The 22,409-nt window shown below is 46.0% G+C and overlaps 2 protein-coding genes across 5 annotated transcripts in view; one reads left to right on the top strand and one right to left on the bottom strand.

Annotated features, from left to right (window-relative positions):
* The window catches only part of RECQL5 (RecQ like helicase 5), a 38,262-nt gene that overhangs the window by 2,548 nt on the left and 13,305 nt on the right, over positions 1-22,409 (bottom strand). For all 3 annotated transcript variants that reach the window (XM_063409302.1, XM_063409299.1, XM_063409300.1), the window contains exons 9-17: positions 5,993-6,220; positions 4,448-4,547; positions 3,908-3,944; positions 3,054-3,112; positions 2,857-2,933; positions 2,290-2,383; positions 1,695-1,835; positions 625-1,286; positions 348-426 (exon numbers count right to left, since the gene is read on the bottom strand). In XM_063409302.1, coding sequence (XP_063265372.1) covers positions 348-426; positions 625-1,286; positions 1,695-1,835; positions 2,290-2,383; positions 2,857-2,933; positions 3,054-3,112; positions 3,908-3,944; positions 4,448-4,547; positions 5,993-6,220 — 1,477 coding nt within the window. The remainder of the gene's footprint in view (positions 1-347; positions 427-624; positions 1,287-1,694; positions 1,836-2,289; positions 2,384-2,856; positions 2,934-3,053; positions 3,113-3,907; positions 3,945-4,447; positions 4,548-5,992; positions 6,221-22,409) is intronic.
* SMIM5 (small integral membrane protein 5) lies at positions 7,565-21,624 on the top strand. Of its 2 annotated transcripts, XM_063409305.1 has the most exons (5): positions 7,565-7,691; positions 9,737-9,906; positions 16,310-16,449; positions 18,292-18,445; positions 19,832-21,624. In XM_063409305.1, exons 4-5 carry the CDS (start codon positions 18,319-18,321, stop codon positions 19,951-19,953), a joined length of 249 nt encoding a protein of 82 aa, XP_063265375.1. In that variant the 5' UTR covers positions 7,565-7,691; positions 9,737-9,906; positions 16,310-16,449; positions 18,292-18,318; the 3' UTR covers positions 19,954-21,624. The 2 variants fall into 2 exon arrangements, with proteins under 2 accessions (XP_063265375.1, XP_063265376.1); XM_063409306.1 differs by lacking the exons at positions 7,565-7,691; positions 16,310-16,449 and having other exon boundaries at positions 9,399-9,906.

Genomic DNA, 22,409 nt, shown 5'->3' with positions numbered 1-22,409 from the left:
AGTGTCTCTGGTCTGTGGTTGTGCTCCTGCCTTGAGAAAGAGCTCCCTAATTATGGGACAGATCTCAGGGGGTGGAGATGCTCATTCCAGCAAGGGCACAGTCACATGAGCTGCACAGAGGAGGGACAGAGCAGTGGAGGGGGAGGTCTCCACTGCAGCCCAAGGTGCTGGCACAGCCCAGAGGAAACACCAACAATGCAACACAGCTGGGGTTCTCCTTTCTGCTGCAACTGCAGCTGGGCCCTCCCCAGATAAATGACACTCTTAGAGCAGGAGTGTCACTCTCAGAGAGAAATTTGGCACAAGATGAGCAGAATAGAGGAAATCAGCATTCATTGAAGTCTTACCTCATCTGATCCTGGCTGCTTCCCACTGTCACCTTCCCCAACCACAGAGAGCTCAGTTTCTGCAACATTTTCAGCAACACTGGTGGGAGGAGTGGAGAGAAGGCCAATTGTAATCATTCCACAGTGAAAATATTTCTGCATTCACCTGTCAGTGGCCATGAGACTGCATGGTAAAGCAAGAGTCTCCCTCACCCACCCCAGAGATCTCATACAGGTTTCCAGGACAAGGCTGGTGGGACTCTGGACAACACAGGGAGCAGAGAAGTAGAGATTTTACCTGTACTTCACATCCATTTCTTCCTCAAGCAATTCAGATTCAGCAGCCTGCTGGGTATTAGAATTCTCCCCTCTCTCAATTAGTGTTACTTCTGTTTCTCTCAGTTCTTTATTGTCTGCCTGGAACTGCCCAGTCAGATCTCCAGAGCCATCTTTGTTTTCCTGAGGTGCTGGTTTCTCTTGACACACGCTTTGAGAAGAAACCTGAGGTAGTGTGCTTGCAGAACAGCCATCTGCCTTTGCCACGCTGCAGCTTTGGGCTTTAGAGCCACCTTTGGAGAGGCAGAAGAATTTGGAAATATCCTGTGATTCCTTTTTAGCTGCTTCTGCAAGCATTTGCTGCTTCTTGCTACGTTTGGACTTCTTAGCAGGGCTCTCCCCAAGGGCAGTTTTTGTGTCTGGACTGGGTTGCTGCTCCTTCTTTTCTGGGTGTAGTTCTACCCCTGCACTCTCACCCACTGCTTTGGTGGCAGTTTCTTCCCTCTGGAGAACAGGGCTTCTGGTGTCCAGGTCCAGACTGCAGCAGCTGTTGTCTTGCCCACTTGGACAGTCATTTTTGTCAGGCTTTGCATCACTCTCCTCTTGGATCTTCAGCAGTTCAGAAGCTGTCTGGAACAAGCTGGATTTCTTTGGAAATCCTGCTCCCACACGCTTTGGTTTGAACTGGGGAGACAGCAAGAAGAAGTTTTGGATGTGAGACCCCACCATGAAAGCAGCTACGTTTCTGCATACAATACACCAGTCTGGGCAGCTGTAAGCCAGGGGAGGCTGTAAATCTGACTGATCATCACACCCATCAACAGAGAAACGAGGGAAATGGATTGGGTGGAAGTGCTAGGCCAGCAATAAGAAAACAAGGCAGCATCCTTGGATAGAGCAAGATGAGAAAGAATTTATTTAAGCTGTGGCCTGCACACAGATTATATGCACTAAGAACAACGTGACAGACAGGAAAAAGCAATTACAATAGAAATATGCAGTTGTAGCCACAGAAAGGACACAAAATAAATTTATAAAAAGGCAGACAGACAAAACACACCATTCCCTCCTGTCTATCCAACTGGTACTCACCGAGGGAACCTGGGATGCAGGGACAAAGTCCTCTTCTGCTAGAGACACAGATTTTGTTTCCAAATTGCTGTTACCTCCTGTTTCAGACCTGAAGACTGAGAACAATTCCCCCTGTTTGGAGGCTTTATTGATTTCTGCCACCTGAAAAGAGAACAGAAATATTCTCTAATGGCCAGAAATCTTCATGTATTCCTGCCTTTGTACATACTAAAAGCATTGTAAAAAACCAAATATCTGCCCTGGAGAGGCACCTGCCTCAAGAACAGAAACATCTCCAGAGAGAATGATGGCAAGCAGATAACCTAAACCAAGGCTTCTCTAGTGTCAGCAGCAGCCTGAGGAATTCCCAAATCCCTCTATTGCTAGAACATATCTGGCTGAGCTTGCACTGCTGTGTGGGTTTTCAGAGCCTGTAAAGCCAACAAAGATGTGAACCCAAGGTGATTCTGGACCCTCCTGGGAACAAAATCAAGAAGAAAGATCTGTAAGGTACCCAAGGCAAAACAGAGCTTTACCTTTCCCACACAAACTGTGCCCTGTTTGTCCTGGAGCTCCCTCGTGCCAGGGAGCAGCAGATGGGGATGTTTGTCCCTACCTTCTTTAGCACAGCTGCCTTGTAGGAATTTGCCATTTTGCTGGTCCGGAAAGCTTCATATTCCATTTCCACTGCACAGGCACCAGGGTCTGACCTGAAACACAGGCTGGGGTGATTCCTGGCAAGACACACTTCTGCATCTGCAAAGGGAACACTGATGCTAAAGTATCTCCCAGAAAGTACAAAATCCACTCCCTCGGGTGCAAGAGTAAGTGACAACTTCCAGTTGAGTCCTAAGGGATGTGGTGGTGAGTTGGTCGAGAACGGAAAGGGTGATGAAAAGGGTTTTAAATCAAGGTTCTTGCCCACTGCTCCGTTTCAGAAGTACACTATCCCCATCTCGTGGGATGGGGAGGAACTGCCGCTGCTGGGATCGAGCTGATAGCAGCGATCAGCCACAGGAATCCTCAGCTCTGATCTTCAACACCACTGCCAGTAAGATGCTGTTAAGTGAAGCTACATCCTTGGACAAAACTTAAAAAAACATTCCCTGAGAATGATAATTGTGCTCAGGCAAGAGCAGGCCTTGTGTTAAGGGACTCAGCATGCACCCCTTTTTTCTCATACCATTTTCCTTCTGCTGCTGGGGTCTTTTGGTTGTTGCTCAAAGCCTCTTCCAGCATCTTCAAGCAGTGTTCCCGGCCCTAGGAAACATGGGATACTCAGACACGCTCTACAGACGTCTTTGCCCCTTGGACTTCCACCCCTGAAGGAGTAAAGGACAGGCCAGGCAGAAGCCTTGTTGTTCTTGGAATATCACTTACCTTCACAGTGAGCTTGGAGATTCTCCTGCTGGCAGCATCCTTCAGGGGACAGTCTGCACCTGCCACAGGAGAGGAATTTGGGAAAGGAGCCATGGCAGGGCTGAACTGATGGAGAATATCTCAGCTGTCATGGGGAGATGCAGGTCCAGGACTGCCTGGCTTTCTCCTCCCTGCATTGTCACCCCAAGGAACACTGTGGTCACTCTTTCTATCTGAAGACACACACTCCAAAGGAGTAGGCAGAAACCAAAGTGAGAATGTTTTCTCTGACTGAGAACATCTACTTTGGAGTTTAGGACTAACAGCCTTCCAAAACCTTCCCACCTCAGAAAACCTTTCTTTAGGGCTCTTAAGAAACTTAAATCTTTTCCACTCCCACAACATCAACCAAAAAAATCAGGCTGGACAGAGTAACCTGACCTATCAAGTGTTCTTTTGCAACAGTGCCAGACAGGGGCCCAAGCAGCACAGTTACAAACATCAAAGGTTTTCAGAAGTTTCCTAATATCATCATCACCACCACCATCATCATCATTATTACTACTCAGAAATATATATTACTGCATAACCACTCAGAAATAGCCAACACTATAAAATTAGGTTAATCAGAGTTTTCCTTCTCTCTTGCTTATTTGGAAATGCTGTTCAGAAAGATGCATTCCATTATCTTCACCCCAACCAAAGCTAAGCTGTGCTCCATCTCCTCCAGCCAAGTTTTCACAGCCAAAAGCTTGACCTCTGTGCCTAGGGACTGATACCTCCAGTGGTGATGCTGTACAAATTGCATGCAGCTGCAAAATACAAGACTTTCTTCTCCCAAAGAAAACCCATTATAAATCAAAGAAGATATTTACTTGGAGGAACAAAATCTTCCTTTTCTGGTTCTTTGCCCTGGAAGAAAACAAAGATCAGTCAAACATTTCCATTCCTACTACACACATGGAGATCTAGAAGCACAAAACACATGTTTTATATCCCTGCTCCAGGGAAAATTAAAGCTGAAGCTATAAAGGCATTGAACAAGCGCCAAAACAGGGCCAAGAAAACAAAGAATGAGAATCAAATCCAAAAGTTCACCTCTGCTATAAGAATATTTAAGAGAAGCTGAATGGTAAAATGTGTTTTTACTACTACCATGGGCATTAAAACCAACAGGCTCCTCTTGCTTAGCACTGCAGAGAAACCAGCACATGAATAATCTCCATTTCTTGCTATTATGGGACTGGCCCAGAATACAGAGAACACAGCAAAAGCAGAGGTACAAGAAGTGAAAAACAACAAGCAACACCAAGATGAAATAATTTAGTGTCACCAGTGCCAGGAAGGCTTTGTGGCTGTCAGACAAGCTCCCAACAAACCCTCTGTGCATCCTTTAAAAAGTGACCCCCACTCACTTTGCGCAGACTCATCTGTTTCTTGTAGAAGTTGTCCCACTCCCGTTTCCGACGCTCCTCGTTGTCTTCCTCCCAATTCCCACTGCCCTCCTCATCATAGCTGCATAAGGCAGGAAAGCAAGAGGAACAAACATTTCTGTGGATGCAGCATTAACTGGGGGACAAGTTTGGGAAGCCACCCCAGTGAGGTATCCCATATCCTTTCTGAACATGACTTCACTTTGAGTTTCTCTGCCATTCTCCAACCAGGACAGCAGTGAGTGCCCTCCAAAATTCACAGTATTTGTTAATCCCATGAACAAGTAGGCAGTGGCATGAACTAAGAGCATGTACCTAGTGCCCTGAGAATGGAAGGCTGCATTTCAGAAGCTCTGCCAGATCCTCCCAGGGGGTTCAGGACTCACTGCCTCATGTCATGTACCCCATCTGTCAGCCCCTCCTGCCCTAGGAGCAGAGATGGCAGAAAGGGCACAACATCCACTCCTCAGCCTCACTTGTTCACAGGCTGCTGCAGTAAATGAAATCCTCATCTCAAATACACTGAAATGCAGCAGCTGATCCTCACCAGAGCTAGCCCAGGAGTTCACTGCCATCCACAGCTGCCAAATGTACAGGTACCACAAATCTGAGCTTTAGAGCTGCTATTACAACTTCCAAGGCAAAACTACAATCAGATTATGGAAAGGGTCAATAAACCAAGTGGAAAACACTGTTCTGTACAACAGCACTGGCTGTGGCTTCTCAGGTCCTGAGACCAAACACAGGCTTAGGTCACAAGTCCTGGCTTCCTCTGACTCAGCTGGACTTGGCCAAAGAACAAAGGTGCCAATCTCAAGCTTTTTAAGGTAAAGCAGAGGGCCAGGCCAGCCTACAGCACTGTGTATCCTGGCACAGCTTCATGGGCAGTGCCAGCAGAGAAGCTTCATCCTGACACAGCTGCACAATCACTGCAACTCTGCCAGGGAACAAGGGGAAAGACAAGTTGCCATCTCCACACTGCTAAGCATTTTACAGAATTCATCATGTTTCCCACTGCACATCTTCCTTTTGCTGTCAGCCTGATAGGAAAATGCAGCAATCTGCAGAAGAATCTGACACTGGCACTTCATAACATCCTCTGTGGTGACTGAGTCCTGTCAGTGGCCCCTGGCCTACTGGCCCACAGACAGTTGTGTTAAATCAGGAATAAACTCTGGACCATAGCATCTTGGTCTCCATTTTAAACATTTTTATCCTTATAACTATGAATAGGCTGAGCCCACTTGCTGCTTTCAAAAATTTCAGGCTAGTTTCTCGAGCCAGTTACATTGTACAGGGCAATTCTTAGCTTTGTCAAAACAGCTTTTGGTTCTCTGGGACATGAATGTGAACGAGGCTGCCAAAGTGTGTGGAAAATGAAATTCCAGCTGCTGCTGCCAGAAAGTTACAGGAAAATAGCATCCACACAGAAACATGTGCTGAAAATAGGAGTGTCTGAGCATGCAGCTGGTGGATGCTCTTTTCTCTGATGGCTCCTTAGGTGAGTGTAACCTCTCTGGTACAGACCTGCTGAAGCCTCTGCAGCCTCTCCTGCCGCCCTCGTACAGCTCTGGGTCGTATCTATCCCAGGAGGATCCCGTGGGCCCGATGCAGGTTTTGCTCCAGCTGTTGCTGCAGCATTCCAGTGCCTCCAGCTGCCTTTTCACTGCCCCTGGGTTCTTGCAGAAGTCACAGCACTTGTTGCAAGGTGGGGTGACGTCGCCAAAGTACTTCGCTATGGCAGCGTGGCGGCAGCTTGGAAACACAAGGCAAAATCATCTGGTCATCATTTCTATCCACAAAAACTCTACCCTCCAAATGGAGGGTGTTTTTAGATAAAGATTTGAGTCTTGTTTTTTCACAGAGAATGTCTATTCCAGCAGGAATCACAGGGTTTAATCCCTGGAGCAGAATTTGGGCTCTGTTCCTGGCACCTTGCTTAAAGTCTCTCTGCCTCCATTTCCCCATATGTAAAAAAAATCAGTGTTAATCTCTTCTGTTAAACCCTTTCAGATCTTTGAGATCTGCAAAAGGAGCAGTTGATGAAATATACAGTTATTAATTCTGTATCATTGGCTAAATATATTCCATATTCCTATCAGGATGGCTGTAGGTAAAGAGGCCCTGTTGATCAATAAACCTCAGAATATACCTATATATCTCACACTGAAGAGTTTCTAGGTTTATTATTTGTGATTTGAAGGTGAACAAATATATATTTGAAGACACAGGAATGTAAAGCAAGTCCCAGAAATAGAGTCCACAGTGAGGTCACAAGGGACCACCGTTCAGATAACACAGCCTGGACCTTGATGGGCTGACACGCTCCAGATCAGCACCCAAAGTTTGGGCAGAGTCCTACATGCATGAAAACCAGTTCATTTGCTCACACAGGATTGCACAACTAGTTTACCAGGATTAGCAAACCAGCCATGTGAAGATGATTAGATTCTTCCAAAAATTTTCAAAATATTTTTGGCAGGCATCAGTGTTTTGGGGTACATAAAAAAAGAATTTGGTGACAATATGCTCACTACCAATACAGGCAGGAAGTAATTTCCTCTTCTAAAACACTCCCTAACTTAAACCATGGAATACACTGATTTTGCCAAAGAATGATTATGCAGTTACTTTCCCCCCTTCTTTTAAGAAAGCAGAATTTAGAGGAGCTTTTAAAACTAAACTTTCACAGCAGAGGAAGCTGGTTGTGCCTTAGTCAAAATGCTGATAATAAGTTTATGAGAACATTCACTTCATTGGGCATTTAAAGATCAAATCCTGCAGCCAAGTGGGAACAAAAGTTATTTTAGAAGAAAATTATTTTACTACAAGGAAGAACAAGGTGGAAATTTTTCTTCTCTACCAAGGTGTGCCCTAGCAGGCTTACCAACTTCATCTGCAAAAAGGGAGTCACAGAGGGGGAAAGTAAGAGACTGAGCACCTAATTTACTCTTATTCTAAACCCTTTAAGGCATGTCAGAACTTGCCAGAGATCTAACAAGCACAGTTCTCCTCTTCACTTGTGCCTGTGTGTGTCTGGGGGGAACACAACTGCGTGTTACCAAAGCATCACAAACAAACCCTGCAAGGGGCTGCAGAGGCTGCAGGCTCACCCCTCCCACGGCCCGGGAGGTTGATGTGGAAGGCAGCAGCAGCAGGTCACAGGTTCCTGTCCCCCAGCAGTGACCTGCCCGTGCTGAAGCTCCAGGGAGCTGGCAGTGCTCAGGTAAGGGGCTGCAGCAGGGTGTGTGCACCGTGCAGGGCACCAAAGGCTCCGACAAAGCTGCCTTTATATCCCCCTGCAGAGCCACACTGAGTCACTCTGCTCCTGCACTCAAAGAGCTCCTTTCACATGGAGGGGAAGGGTGGGGGGACTGGGATGGGGGCAACACATTCGATCCCCTTGTCCTGCCTTTCCAAAAGAACCACTGGTGCTGCCTGGCTTGCCAAAGCAACGTGACTATAGAAATGTCAGCGAGCTGCAAGTCAGCTTTTTGTTTCCCCAAAAGAAAACAGGCAGGCATTCTCATTAGTCCGTGTCTCTTCCCCTCGCACGCACTGATCTGTATTAGAGTTAACTGAGGCATTCAGTGAGGGACAAGCCCTCTCCCCACTCCCAGGCTTATGCTGGGGAGGGCCAGCCACACACACCTCTGTCCTTTAGATGCCCCAGGGGAGGGCTTTGGTGGAAGCAGAGATCAGCTGTGAGCTCACTGGAATTTAGAGTTCCAGTTTCTAACCCATCAGGCTTGTAAAGCCAAGCCCTTTCCACCCAGCCTCCAGTAATTCCCTTTTTCTTCCTGAAGAATCACCCACATTGGGGCCAGGCGTTCAGCAGTTGGGCCATAAGGGAAATTCAGTTGCAAAACTAAAACTGCAAGCCTCTAATTAAGGTCAAAGGCAAAAAATAAATTTACCAACAGGGATGCTGGGGTTAATCACTGGATTAATGCTTAACCCAAGAATTCCTGAAAAATACTTCGTTATGCATTAACATGTGAGGGGAAAGCTTCCTCAGTTACACCAATACCTGAATAATGCCCACGAGATGGAGATGATTTACATAAATTAATGGTAGTTTGTATTATTATACATGTCCTAAAATGATTTCATCTTTTAAATATGCAACTGTACGATTTGTCTCCGCTCGCCCTTCAAAAAGAGTACGTATGAGCTGACCATTGGTCTCTAAAATGTCTAAATAAAATCATGATGTCATTTCAGACATCCCCTCCCCCCATCTGACATTATGGAACAATGAGGTTTATTAACACATTTTTGTCTGTGGCAATACATTTCAGGAAAGTGCTAAACTGACCACAAAGCTGCCTGCACCTGTGTCATTTTGGCAGTCCTTGTTTTTAAACACCACAGAGCACAGGAGCCCTATTCCTGCAATTAGGAGAAGCAGATGGACAGCCAGAGAAGCAAAGTCACATATCCCAGAAGAAGCTCTGCCTCTCCCAAAAAACACCAGGAAAAAGCATTCCCTTGCATAAGCCAAAGGGTACAGAGCCTCATCAGAAATGCTCAGTGAAATAAACAACTCAGCAAGACTTGGAATAATGTGAAGTGAAAGGGTTAAAAAAGATAAAAATCATGAGGGTAAATTAGTTATGCAGTTGTCAAGTGAAAGCCACTTAATGAGCTTTATCAAATAGAAGAGCAAGTCATGAGGTTGATGAGAACTTCTAATTTTGCACCTCTCTGAAGGACTGTGTCCTTTCAGCATCACCTGAGCTTCACCCTCTGAAACAAGGCAGTGACAGTCAGCTGTCCCCAGAACACAAGAAGCGAAAAGCTCAGCATCAAGAGAGTAAATGACCTGGCCAAGGGCACGGAGCAAATTCACCATCCCAGCATCAAATTCAGTGCCCAGCACTGTCCCTGCTGCCCTGTCCGTGGCAGGTCTCTCTTACAGAGCTGCTCTGTCCCTGTGAGTACTTGCTGTACCCCTTGAATGAACTCAAGAGAAAAGCTCCTTCCCCCGGGAGCCGGAAGGAAACTGGGCAGCAGAAAGGAAAGTTATTCGCTTTAACACTGCCTCAAACTATTGCAGGCAGCGAATCAATTGGAGTCTCACGCCAGAGAAAGCCGTCATTAAAAGGTAAAGAAGAAACTCCTCTCTCGGAGGAGATGTACAGGGGAAGGCAGCAACAAGTGCCGGCCCTTGGGCGCCCCGGGGAGCTGGCACCGGCTCCGGCTCAGCCCGCGGTGGCTCCGCGCCCTCCCTCTTTGGCACACATGTAACACGAAACTTCGCATCTCCAGGACAACCGGCAACAAGGAAAAAAAAAAGGAAGGCAGAGACAACAGCTGGCTGTCAGCAGCGGAGCAGAGAGGAGCCGAGCGAGCAGCGAGCCGGGATGAAGGGAGAGATGACGTGAAAGTTTCAGAGGACGGAAAGAAAAACAAGAGGAGAAGAGGAGCTGGCGGTCGGGGTAAGGCTGAGCTATCGCTGCTGTTCGGTCAGGCGCGGCACCCTCCGCTGCTCAGCGAGGGGCTGGAGCCGGGGGAGCTCCCCCTGCTCGGTCAGCCGCGGAGCAGAGCTCGGGAGGCTGAATTTGCTTGCCAGGGACACGGAGGAGCCAAGGTGGCAGGAGAAAAGCTTTTAATGGGATTGCGGAGAGCTGCGCCGCAGCCGCCCTGTAACAAAAGAGCTCCGAGCCCGAGCGGGACTCTGCAACTCCTCCGCCGGTGACAAAGGCCGGCAGCTCGGGTTTCTGTGCTCTTCCAGAATGCGTGTCCCGATAAGCTGGTGAGCTGATACAGAAATAGGCGGTGTGGACAAGGCTGGGTGCGAGGCTGTGCCTTTAGCGAGGGGCTGGCAGCACAGGCAGGCGCGTGTGAAAGCCGGCGGGTGCCAGCCACGGCTGTTCCCCGGAGCTCCTCCCAGCTGCAGCCAAGTTTTATCCCCCAAATCCTGAAGCAGAGAGCTTAGAAAACAAACCCCAGGCTGGGAACTAGCACACTGTGCACGTTGAGCATCTGTGTCCAATAGAAATAAACGGAAAGATTTAACACAGTTTCTAATGAGAACATTTTAAAAAGAAGAATTCAGTCAGTGTGTCAGGCACAGATGCTGGTTCAGTGTTCAAAGCAGCATGAGAACCCACTGCTCTGCACGTTCGTGCACATGCACGGATCATGGTTTACAGTAACCACACCGTCAGGCTTGAATGCAGTGAGAAGGAAGGAAAAGGATCACCTAAATACATGAAATTATACAACATAGAATCATTTAGGTTGAAAAAGACATTTTAGGCCATTGTGTCCAAGCTTTGGTTTTACACAGGTGTCCCACCACCTGTGCTCCCATCTCTCTTTTGCTGTTGGGAAGAGGGGCTGCTAATGGAAACTGGCCATATAAATCCCCATTTTCTGCCATCTGAAGCTGACTTCTCTGGAAGCTGCTGCAGCTCCCAGCACTGAGCTGGGACCCCTCTGCCAGGAGACACATGGGCAGTCAGCTGTTCACAAACAGGAGCAGAAAGCCAATTCTCACAGAAAGAGGTCTTCCCAATCCTACACATGCCTGTAGGGAGGAATGCTAAGGATCAGGTATTTCCACTTCTCTCCATTTCCATTAACTAGGAATGGAGGGCAGGTCTTTCTGACCTGTGTGTTGTACAAACATGGAATTGGAACTGCTTGAGTGAGATGTAGTAGTTCAGACCCACACGCCTCCAGCCTGGCCCTAAGGCTTGAGGGGATGGAGGGAAGTTCCCACCCTGCTAATGGAGAGTCTTTGTAGGTTGGTTGTTGCAGTGAAGATGGTTTCTTAAATAAAGCATGTGAAAAAAACAAAGTTTAGGGAAACAAGAAAAAAAATGAGGGAGGAGTGAGAGGAGAAGGGCAGGGGAGGGAAGGAGGTAGAGAAACATGCCAAGTTTTCCTGGCCAAAAGAAAAATCTTAATGGGTTTGGCTGGGGGCTTGTTCAGCTGCAGCCATGCTGTCCATGTGTGTGGGGAGAAGCACAGCAACGTGAAACACATGTCTGGATAAAAGCAGCAGGACATGGCTTGTGTTACAGCTGTCACAGTGCTCAGGCCTCAGCCTGCTGCAACCAACAGTGCTTGTGGGAATGAAGGCACAAAATAATCCCAGTTTGATAGAGCAGCTCCTCTCTGGAAAACAACCCCCTGATCACAGAGCCTGCAGTGGGCCAGAGGCACCCACTGGGCAGGGTGTGCCCCCACTGGGCAGGGTGTGCCCCCACTGGGCAGGGTGTGCCCCCACTGGGCAGGGTGAGGGGCTGGGGCAGGCAGCAGCACCCACCCCACACCTCCATGCAGGCTCTCCCCACTACCCCAAGCAGCCACAGCTGATGAGGTTCCAGACAATTCCTTCTGAGGCAGCAGCTGCTGAAGATTTTGGATTTGAGTTCCTATACCCCAATGGCACCTTTACTAGGATTAATCCAGGATACTTCAAAAAACTCAAAAATGCATGTAATTTATGAGACTTTTAGATGTGAGATCAGGGACAGGGCACAGAGGTGGTTGTTAAAAGGTGGAGGAGTTCCCAGCACTCTCAGGACCTCCAGATGCTGGACCTCAAACACCAACTACTGATAGATCCCACTATGTTTGTGAAGTCACTAAAAGGCTTTCACAGGCAACTACCTCTCAGTCAGCTTCCTGGGAAATGGATATTTTGCTAATATTAGAATAGACTTTCAGGCTAGATTCAAGCATCACCAATCCTAAAAAAAGTTGTCTTGTAGTAGAGCTGCAGGTTTATTTTTAAAATTGACCTTTTCCTTTCATTGGGTGGCTCAGTGTTTTAATTTCCCCACTTAAAAATTTTCTAGTAGTGAGGAATTATCTCAGAGGCTTTGTGGACGTGTGTGTGGGATGGACTAGAGAAAACCAGGGTGCTCTGCAGAGGTGTAAAGACTCCCATCTCAGTGCCCCAGTGGGAACCTCTACTACTGAAACTGGGAATTCAGTGCCTTTTTACTTAATCTAATATTAGGTTGTAGGGAAGAGAAGGCACATTTACAGTGCTGCCTCAAAACCCATCTCCAAACAGTGAGTGGTGGAGATGACAGGGTATTCCAGCCAAGGGGTGACCCAGGCAGGGCAGCTTGAAAATCTCAGGAATGTGTGGCCGCCTGCTCCAAACCAACTGACAAAGTCCCAGCTTTTCTCCCATGGCACTGAGCTACAATTTACCAGTTTGGGTGTGTGCTGTTAAAGGGCTGAATTCTCTTGATACTGGAAACTATTTTCATCTGCTTGGGAATGAATTATAGGTCTGTCTGGCTCTGTGCACTCCTGTTTTAGGAAAAATGAGCTTGTCTGAACTATAGTTAAGATACACATGGCTGGTCAACTACAGTCATGGCAGCAAACACTGCATTAACAATGATGAAGGAAAACCATGCACTGATAATGCAAGTGCATTTCTATGGCTCTTTTCATCTCAGCAGTACACTAAAAGCTTAGAACAATAAACAATCATGCAGGAATTATGACATGTTATGCCAAAATGCATCCCCACTGTAGGCACACCTAGCAACCCAGCATTGTTTGAGAACAGGAAGCACTGCAGACCTTATCCATCTAAAATCAGAAGGACATTTCAGGGACCAAGAACAAAGCTGGTACGTTTTGAAACTGGTCAAGCCTTCATGTTCTTTAGAACGTGGCCAAGTACAGTCAGAGCTTATTTTAGAGTTTTAGACCAGAATAAAAAGCATCCCCTCCCCTTTGGCTGTTCAGCACTCTCCTTCCATGAGGTTGGGCTTGCCTTTAAGATTTCCTACCAGATAAAGCCCCACAATCCATACAGGCTTCCCATCCCTGTACAGGTCCAATTTCGACCAAGTTATTAGACTTGTCTGAGTAAGAACAACACAACATTTGCTTCTTCAGAGCCACAGTTTTAAGGAAGAGCCAAGGTTGTAATGAGAATGTTGCCATGGCATTCTACTTGATGGGAACATCAGGAAGGTTCTAGTTTGTAAGGTCTCTGGAGCACTCTTGCTGTGGGCAGTGGAGGAGAGCCAACTCATCACCATTGGGATTTGCTGCATTAGGACTAGAGGCATTGGCAGCTTCTTGTTCCCCCCCTCCAAAGCTTTATCTCCACTTTTAGGTTACTAAAGCAACAAACCCATGCAAGCACAGTAAAATCAATGGATCAGGATCATGGCAAGAGCAGTATGAGGAGCATGGTTGGATTAGGAGCAAACAGGAGTGGAAACCATGCTTTCATCTACATCCATTCTAAACAGGCTCAGTGAACAAAGTGTAAGAAGTACTGAGCAAAACAATGGCCAGTTCAGTTTGTAACTGCAGCAAAACCAGGGACTTGCTGCCTTTCTATCCAAAAATTCCCAAGCCTGCTGGAAACTTGGACACACAACAATTAACAAACAAAGCTCTGATGTGGTTCCATGATGTGGCTGTCTTGCAGAGATTAAGTCACCCACCAGTGGGATGTGATGGCTCACCCAAAGTCACACAAGCAGGGAGCATCACTGGCAGGCCAAGGGACACTGCCTCTATTTATTGACTTCCAGTCCTGGGGCTAAACCACAAACTTAAATTTGTGCCTTTTGCACTAAAAAAGGCTGCTCAAATACCCCCAGGGCTATGTGTAAACAAGTATCCCATGCTCAGCAGTAAATTTCAGCTCACCCACTCCCTACAGTTCACCTTTGGATGCAGCTGTGTCCACACACAGATCAGGACAGACTAAAAAACCCTGATCAATGTACAGCCACCCCAAAATACTGACAGCAGCCTCAGCAGCTTCAGGCAGACACAGGGATGTCAGACCCCACTGTACATGGTCACAAAGCTCTTTTTCTTGGAAAAAGAAGCCTCCATATGCAGGCAGTTTGCAGCAAAAAGGAACCTTGATGGAGGCTTTTCTCTCGAATGTCTAGATTGAGGCTTTTTAATGGCTTTATTCTCCAAAGGACTGAGCAGCCAACTTCTTTGAGTGCTTCAGCATGGCACAAGTCCATTAAAACAACTCAGAAAGATAATTTCAGTGCTATTATGGCAATTTTCACAGCTTTCTTCAGTGGGCACAGCAAGATGAATCTGCATTAGTGCTTTCTGGGAATCTAAATCTATCTAAGTCCTAAACACAGGACATGCACTTTGGTTTTACAGGGTCATGCAATCCTTGCAGCTGAGCAGCACACCTGCAGCTGTTTGCCATTCCTCTGCATCAATTCTGTGCTCTGTCCTTTCAACCAAGGCTAATAACTCATGGCACATGGCAGAATAGGCCCTTTTTTCATCAAAACCAAACAAACCCAAATTAAATGATTTGTTTTATGACCTCCCCCCTGCTGGGCCTTGCAACATTAGAGGAGGGCAGAAAGGTTTGATGATCTAGTTCCACTGGCATCACTGATTAGGTGAGTTATTTCTTAAGTCAAACCATGAATTTCAGGCTGCCACCCTATCCCAGCAGGTTATCACAAACTGCTGTCAAAAACCATTGTGTTACTTTCTTTTCTATGGGAGATTGTTATCTTGCCTCTCCTTATCTGATTTTCACTTCATGTGAGCTCTAACTGCAGCTGTGGAGCAGAATTTCCTGATACCAGTCTGACAGTGTCTTATGAAGACCACATTGTACTGTGGTCACTCAGGATTTTTTCCATAACATGGATGAGTTCCATCAGCTCTGCTGTGCTACAGCCAAGTCTCCTCTGCTCTGGAGGGTTCCCATCCTCAGTGGGTGAAGTTTTGAGGAAGAACGATGAGCAAGAAGAAATTTCCAACTGAGGAAAACACTGACAGACAATTATGTTTGCTCCAAACCCTGAGAGTCTCTGAGGTACAAACTTGAGTGGCTCTTCCAGGCTCTAAAACAGCACTGCAGGCCTAGAAAATAAACTGTCCTTTCAGTAAAGGCTTACAACCTTAGGTTTCAAACCTCTTAAGACTTCCCTGTTTAATAATAATAACAGTCACTGCTTCAGCTGAACATCCTGCACCACCTGGCCTTTACTACTGTTGGTGACTGGAAGCTTATTTGAACACAATATAAAAAAACCAAAAGAAATTAATTCTCACAGCTCTGCTCTGTTACTGTAATTAATGTCATCACCTTTGTGTTGTAAATGAAGCAGATGCATAAGACAACTGGTTTAAATCACATTATCCTCACCCTCGTGCTAAATCTCAAGGGTAAAATCTTGGTTCCACTGAAATCAATTGGGAAAAGGTCACATGAAAACTAGTCCTGAACAAAGATTTTACATCACAAGTAGAACGGAACATATAAAAGTCCATTAATGTAACTGGCTTTCTTGGGGGAGTTTTACTTTTTTCCTTTAAGAATGATTTTGTTCTTCACCCTTTTGCCTAGCTGCAGAAGCAGAAATCCCAAAGCAGAGGGCCCTTGGAAGCAGCAGAAAGTGCAGTCAAGCAGAAAAACATTTGCTCCTCACAAGTAGGTTGGAGACTGCACCACCACCATCAGACTTTGTCCCTGATGTAATTCAGACCAAGGTAAACAATCAACATTCCTTACAAGTTTTAGGAGGACTTCACTTAGCTTCAGATTAGGTACCATGGGCAGAGAGGAATGTCCATTACAGAAACAGGCTTCATCATTTTCAACTCAGCACTTTGCTAATCCACATGGAGTTCTACAATCCTGATCAGTAATTTTACCCTGTATAATCAAACTCCACAAGCCTGGCTCTTATATCTGTTGCTTCTGGTGCAACCCAAAGCATGGCATGGAAGTTTACAGCAAATTCCCTATGAGGAGAGCTTCTGGACAGACAGAAACACCTCTAAAAGGAACAAAGATCTTCACAATGTTAGAGCCAGAAATTTTATTTTTTGATTTTTTTTCTTCTACAGCCAAGAACAGAAAAAACAAATCACTTCACCTCTGCCTTCCTCCACCATCTCTTGGAATGGAAACAAAATTGAAAACCTGCTGACACAGACTCCTGTAGCACGAAGGATAAAGCAGCTGTTTCTAGACCAGCTCACTTGGGGTATGCAATCATCTGGAAAGAAGTATTTAACCCTAGTCTCAAAAGTGACCTTTTCAGGTCAGAAGACCACAGCTCTGCCTCCTTCCTAAGTTGCACAGCAATCTTTCTGTGCATGGAGATTTTCCATCCACCCCCATTTCTAAGAAACCAGCTGGTTCCGATTTTTATTCCTTAGCTTGGATTTAAAAGAACAAAGAAAACCCTTTTTGAATTGCATAAACATACAAAACTAATTTAACTTGGCACTATAGTACTTAAGCCCAGCATGCAAAGAAACAGCCAAGGTCTCTCTGTCCTCAGTGTGTTTAGAAAAACTGAACTCCAAGCATCCATTTGTTTGAGTAACCAAGCCAGATGTGCAATAAGGAACTAGCTGGTTTGTTCTGGAAGTGCTGGTCACTTGGCTGTGTGTTATCACCAAGATCAAGATATTAAATTGCAATGTTCAAGTCCCAAAAGCCAGTGTTCACTGTTACAACACACACAAATCAGTACATTTTGATACAATAATGAAATAAGAGTTCTAACCCATTCAACATTGGCCTGCCCAAACACTTGTTTTAGGTGGAACTGTGAATGTTTCTCGAAAATATCTGTTGGGGGTTAGATTTTTTCTTTTTTACTTACAGAATTTTTCCTATAAGTTGCTAGGAAACTAACTGGTGGGTACTTGTGGGTGGTTGACCAAAAAAACCAGAGGTGGCCAAAATAATGGTAATTCAGAGGGAGGGGGTTTGAATTCTCCATTTCAAGTCAGGCCCTGCCATCCCTAGCAGACATCTGTCTTTTCCAAACCAAGACAATATCCAATTCTAGTTCCTACTGAAGCAAAATTTGAAGATCCATAGGTCTCATGCCAGCTAGTTTGCTGCGATGCCTCCCAAAATCTTGCTCATGGGGTAAAAGAACAGCAAATATTGGTGATAAAACTGAGGTACTTAACTTTAGCTAGACTAAAAATATTTTCAGTAACAATAGCTCTTGATGATCACTCTGAGAATAAACAAGGCCCAAGATTACTGAGAAGAGCAGGAAGGATTAGCTCCACAAGGGAGATACCTCCCTGACAGATCCAGAGGTTTTTTCTTTGCTCATCACCAGCAGTGATGGGTTGAATCCACTGTTCAATTCATATATTGCTCTGTGGCTTAAAACAAACAAACAAAAAAACCCCTAAATTTAGCTTTCTTTATAAAATTGCATTCTTCTGTAAAAATTTGAAAAGCATCCAGCTGTCCCTAGTGAATGCAGACTTGAACTTTTAGTATCACATACAGTAAAACTGGTTAATAAAACATTATTAATGCTATTGTTTTGAGGTGTTGAGGTAATGCCTTTGTTTTTGAAGGGGGGTTCTGTAGCTCAAAGAGCAAGAAGCCTTCAAGGGATAGTAGCCACAAATCTATTTTGTGTAAGAAAAAACTGAAGACTATGTACAGTGGAGTTCAGCGTTCAGAATTCAAGTTGGGTTAGAATTGCATTTGTTTCTAGAAGGACAGGTTAGCACAACTGGAAAAAAACCACTTTGATTGGGTGAGAGCCAAGGGCAGGCACTGTCCAGTCTAACTCAGTGCCTGCTGGAAGAAGTGTCCTTGTAGAAAAAACACCATTTGGACTCTGCTTAACAGTGCAGTTGACAAAAACACCCTCGAAGCTGGATTTTGAAATAAAAACAGTGCCAGAACACGTAGACAATTAATAGTCCTCCACCTTAGCTACTGGGAGCAAGGACTGAGACCAGATAAACTTGTTTTCCTTGTGATCACCAGCTGTATAAGAAGGCTGGCAGCTCCCTAGCATTAGTCAGTGAAAAGGTTTATTCTCTGTTTGGTTCTCCCGCAGCATAAAGCCTGGAGAGGTTGTGACAGAATGTCTTCTGAAGGCTTTTTGAAGGAACTTCAAGACATTGCTGAGAAGTTTCTTGCTAAGCTCCAGAAACTGCCCAAGGCTGAGCCAGTGGAGATTATCAGCTTTTCTGTGGTTCTTCTGTTTATTGGTGAGTTTGTGGGTGGAGGCAAAGGGGTGTCAGAATTTCTTTCCTCTCCTATGGGGGCAGTTTGCTGCACAGGCTGTGTAGGTGGGTTGGTGGTGTTGGCTGTTGTTTTCTAGGCTGTGCTCTAAGGCCCAGGTTAATTCCTAGGGAATTTTTGAACACTCAACATGTACCCCTACATGATTGCAGGGCATGACAGGAAACAGTACAGCTTCCCCAGAGCTCCAGTTTAAACATTAGTTAAATCAGCAATATTTCAACCAAGCCAGAGGTGCTGTAATGTTTTGATGCGTAGGAGATAGTTTATGACAAATGGTATTAGAGCATCTCCCTGCCACAGAAGACACTTAAGAGGGACTCTGAGTGTCACTCCTGTACTGGCTCATGGAAGCCAATATGGTTCAGATGAGCCTATTTATTCTCCTGTGGTAATGGCAAGATCCCTGCTGCTGCTCTGTGTGGGGATGACATGGAAGGAATAACAGAGAACTGCTGGATCAAGGGGGATGAAGTTTGTTTATACAATGGGAAAACAAGCAGGAAGGAAGACAGGCCCTGCTCCTCAAAGACAGGGCTTGCTCCCGGCCAAAAGGAAGGGTGTGTATCCAGCTGGACACTCCTCCCTGGGCTGGAATTCACAGTCACACCTGGTGCTTTATTTAGTTCATCCCTACATCTGGTTCCCCACAGGTCTGGTTACCTGGCAGCCCAGGTCCAGGCTTTAAAGGAACACATGCACACAAGGAGGCCTGCTCACACTCTTACAAGTTCTGCAGGATGGAACATGTCATCCTTTTCTACTCCAGATAAACTAACACATCCCTGCCAACACCAACCATCCTGGCTAGAGTAGAGGACAGTAAGTTAGCCCACTGTTCTGTGAAATGAACCCTTGCATTTGAAGTGTCTTATTTATTCAAGCTAAATATAGAAGAGTAAAGCCAAGCCAGTCATGAGTCTCTATGCCTAAAGAGTATGCTGAACTTGCTCTTCAGAAATACTCTTCAAACTCAAACTCCTTCAAGTTTGGTTACTCAAAAACCCAAAGCTGGATTTTCGTCTTTTCCAGGCACATGGCTGTGCTCAGGTACTGCATGTCAGCTCCCAAACAACAGCTCATTAAGGGGGTAAAGAAAGCCTCTCAGGGTTTGGAATGTAGCTCTTGAAAGGTCTTGAAATGGTAAGGATTGTCCAGATTAAATGGAAAACCAGTAAAAAGGAGCAAGAACTTAGGACTTGGGGAAGATGGGGATAAAGGGCAAAAAAAAATCTCAAGAAACCAGGCTTTGTTAATTTTGCTGCTCACCAAACAACTTGGCAGAGCCACAGGATTACTCTGCAGGGATTATCCCTGTGCTATGAAGCAATCTCCTGTGTTTCTCTTTGCAGTCACTGTGCTGGTGCTGATGATCATTGCCTGCAGTTGCTGCTGCTACAGCTGCTGTGGCTGCGATGGACGCCCTGAGCCCAGGCACAGCAAGAGCCGGGTCCGCCCCGCTGCCCATCCATGAGGTGACACAGCCTGCTCTCCAGGACATGCATGGACACCATGATTCAGTGCTCTGGGAATGACTTTCCACACTAGCCCACTGGAAATGGCAATAACAATATTAATTAACATGACTCAAAGGACCAGAAATCACAGCGTGGAGTTCCTTCTCTCTGTGACTGCCACTACTGTGACCAGAAGGGTGAAGCTCCTTTACCATCGCTGTCTCCACCTTCTGGGCCGGGATGGGGTGGGAGGGCATGGACACAGATTGCTGAGAAAAGAGACAGCTTTCCCAAAGACAGCCCTGCAGCTGGGCCAGCTGAGGATCCCCTCGGGGACATGGAGCCACAGAGCAAAGCAGAGGCCAAGCACACAGCCACACGTGAGGCACTGCCTGCTGTCCTCACCACAAGGGTGGTACTGGGCATTAGAAAACCCCACTGGCGCCACTGGGAGGTACAACTGCTCAGGTCAGCGTGGATCAAGGCCAGACCTGCTGCAGGAGACGTGTTTAGCTGAGATATCTGCTCAAAATGACAGATGGTGGACTTTGTGATCCAGATGTGCCAGCTGAGGCTCTGGGTACAGCTGGCAACAACTGCCCCCCGTGTCATTTCATTGGTGATACAATGATGGGAAATTGCCAAAGAAAAAAACAGATCATATGGAAACAGAATCTTTGTAAACAGAAAGATGAAGGCAAAAGGAAAAACCTCACCAATCCCATGGCTTATTTTGATCATTCTCTGCTCAACATGTTCCCTCTCCATCCTCTGTGGTTCTACTCCTCTGCATATTGCAGATGAATGGTGTTTGCAGAGCATGGGAGCTCCAGGAGATGAACAAATCCCAATCCTTACTTGAGGGATCTGTGCCTGACTCCCTGCACTGTGTGCAGTTTATTTTAGTAGACATGAACACGATGCCAGGGTGGTGTTTATGAGCATGCACAGAGGCATTCCAGAGGACTGGCACATGATGGGAGCCACCACTTCAGGGTACATGCAGCAGCTGACTGCAGCAGCAGGCACAGTGACAGAGCAGAGCCAAGAATGGGCTGGAGCTAACAAGTGCAAATAAATCCCTTTTCCGTGCTGCAGCCAGTGTGTATGTTTGGTTTACACTCCGGTGAACTTCCGAATGGGATTTATGGACATACAAGGCTGTGACTTCCACAACTGGCACAGCACAAGAAGGCAACAATTCTGCACTAAACTCTGAACCAGGGGTGCTTCAGCCTCAAGTGAGAGACCAACCACCTTTGTGAGAAGGTCTAAAAAATTACAGGCCTAGAGAAAAGTCATCTTCTGCCTCTGTATTCCAACTAAGCGTATGCACCAAAGTCAGCATCTGGCTAGGGACAACAGAATCATCAAGTTTTTATCAGTGGGCTTTAAAATACTCTTTACACTTCAGAAGGTACAGAAAATAAAAAAAACGCTGTAAAGAAATGTATTTTCTGAGTTGCCTGCACCCATATTAGTAAAAGGGCTTCTTATGTATTTAATGCACTTTATTTTTTGCCAACAAACCAGATCTAGGTATTTGGTATTTTTGTACTGCTGCACATTGGAATATATCTGCAGCCAGATACATAGTGAATAGTCTAAGAAATGTAAGAAAAATAAAATTCCTGAAACTACCAGTGTTACTTTTAAATTAATAAAAAGAAAAACTTTCCAGTAGAAAATGAGGATGTTTTTTAGAAATAAATGAGACTCAACTTGACAGCTGCCACGAGCAGACCGCACTAGTGTGGGCTACTGCATGCACAGTTACACTGAGACTAACAAATCGTGAAAAAAAAATTATTAGGCTGTCCCAAAGCTTTCACTGCCAACCAACATGTTAGGGGGAAGCACAGCATCAATTTATACGTTCAGAGGTGCATCACACCAACCTCCTGTCACAGAAGTCTTTCCTCATTTCACTCACAAACGAGTGGCAATCGAAGTGACAGCAGGACCTCAGAACCTCTTTTGCAGAGACAGACTCAACAGATGTTTTTGTATCTAGATGAAGTCACGAGACCCAGGGAAGAACAGAGCTCACTTTCTTTGCAGGCTTGTGCTAGACAGTGCCAGCTGCAGACATTGACAGCATCCCACTGAGGGCTGTTCCAGCAGCACGGAGCCAGCCTGTGCTGAGACAGGGGGAAGCTTGGCAGGCTGGACATGCACCAAGGGCTGGCAGGTTGCTGTCACTGGGAACAAGCTGCCAGGCCTTATCTCAACAGGAAAAGCCACAAATGCATGTTTCCCAGTGGTGGTCCAAGTTAAACCACTGACAGATACCAGGCAGAGGAACAAGAGAAATGGCTCCTGTCTTATCTCAGCCACTGCAAGTTCCTGAATTAGAAACAGAATAAACACAGCACTGTCAAAGAAAGGGAAGGAAAGAAAAATAGGCAATCCTCTAAAGGATTCAGGTGGCTTTCTGCAGCAGAGGACCAGCCACCATGTAGAGGGGGCCAAT

Source organism: Prinia subflava, chromosome 12 (genome assembly GCF_021018805.1).
Source record: "Prinia subflava isolate CZ2003 ecotype Zambia chromosome 12, Cam_Psub_1.2, whole genome shotgun sequence".
In the NCBI taxonomy this organism is placed as follows: Eukaryota; Metazoa; Chordata; class Aves; order Passeriformes; family Cisticolidae; genus Prinia; species Prinia subflava.
This window is presented reverse-complemented; position numbering and strand designations above follow the sequence as displayed.

Excerpts from the sequence above, each read along its gene's own strand:
- SMIM5 (XM_063409305.1), top strand. The coding sequence starts at position 18,319 with ATGTCTTCTGAAGGCTTTTTGAAGGAACTTCAAGACATTGCTGAGAAG. Across the intron at positions 18,446-19,831 it reads TGTGGTTCTTCTGTTTATTG|TCACTGTGCTGGTGCTGATG; the intron begins GTGAGTTTGTGG and ends TTCTCTTTGCAG.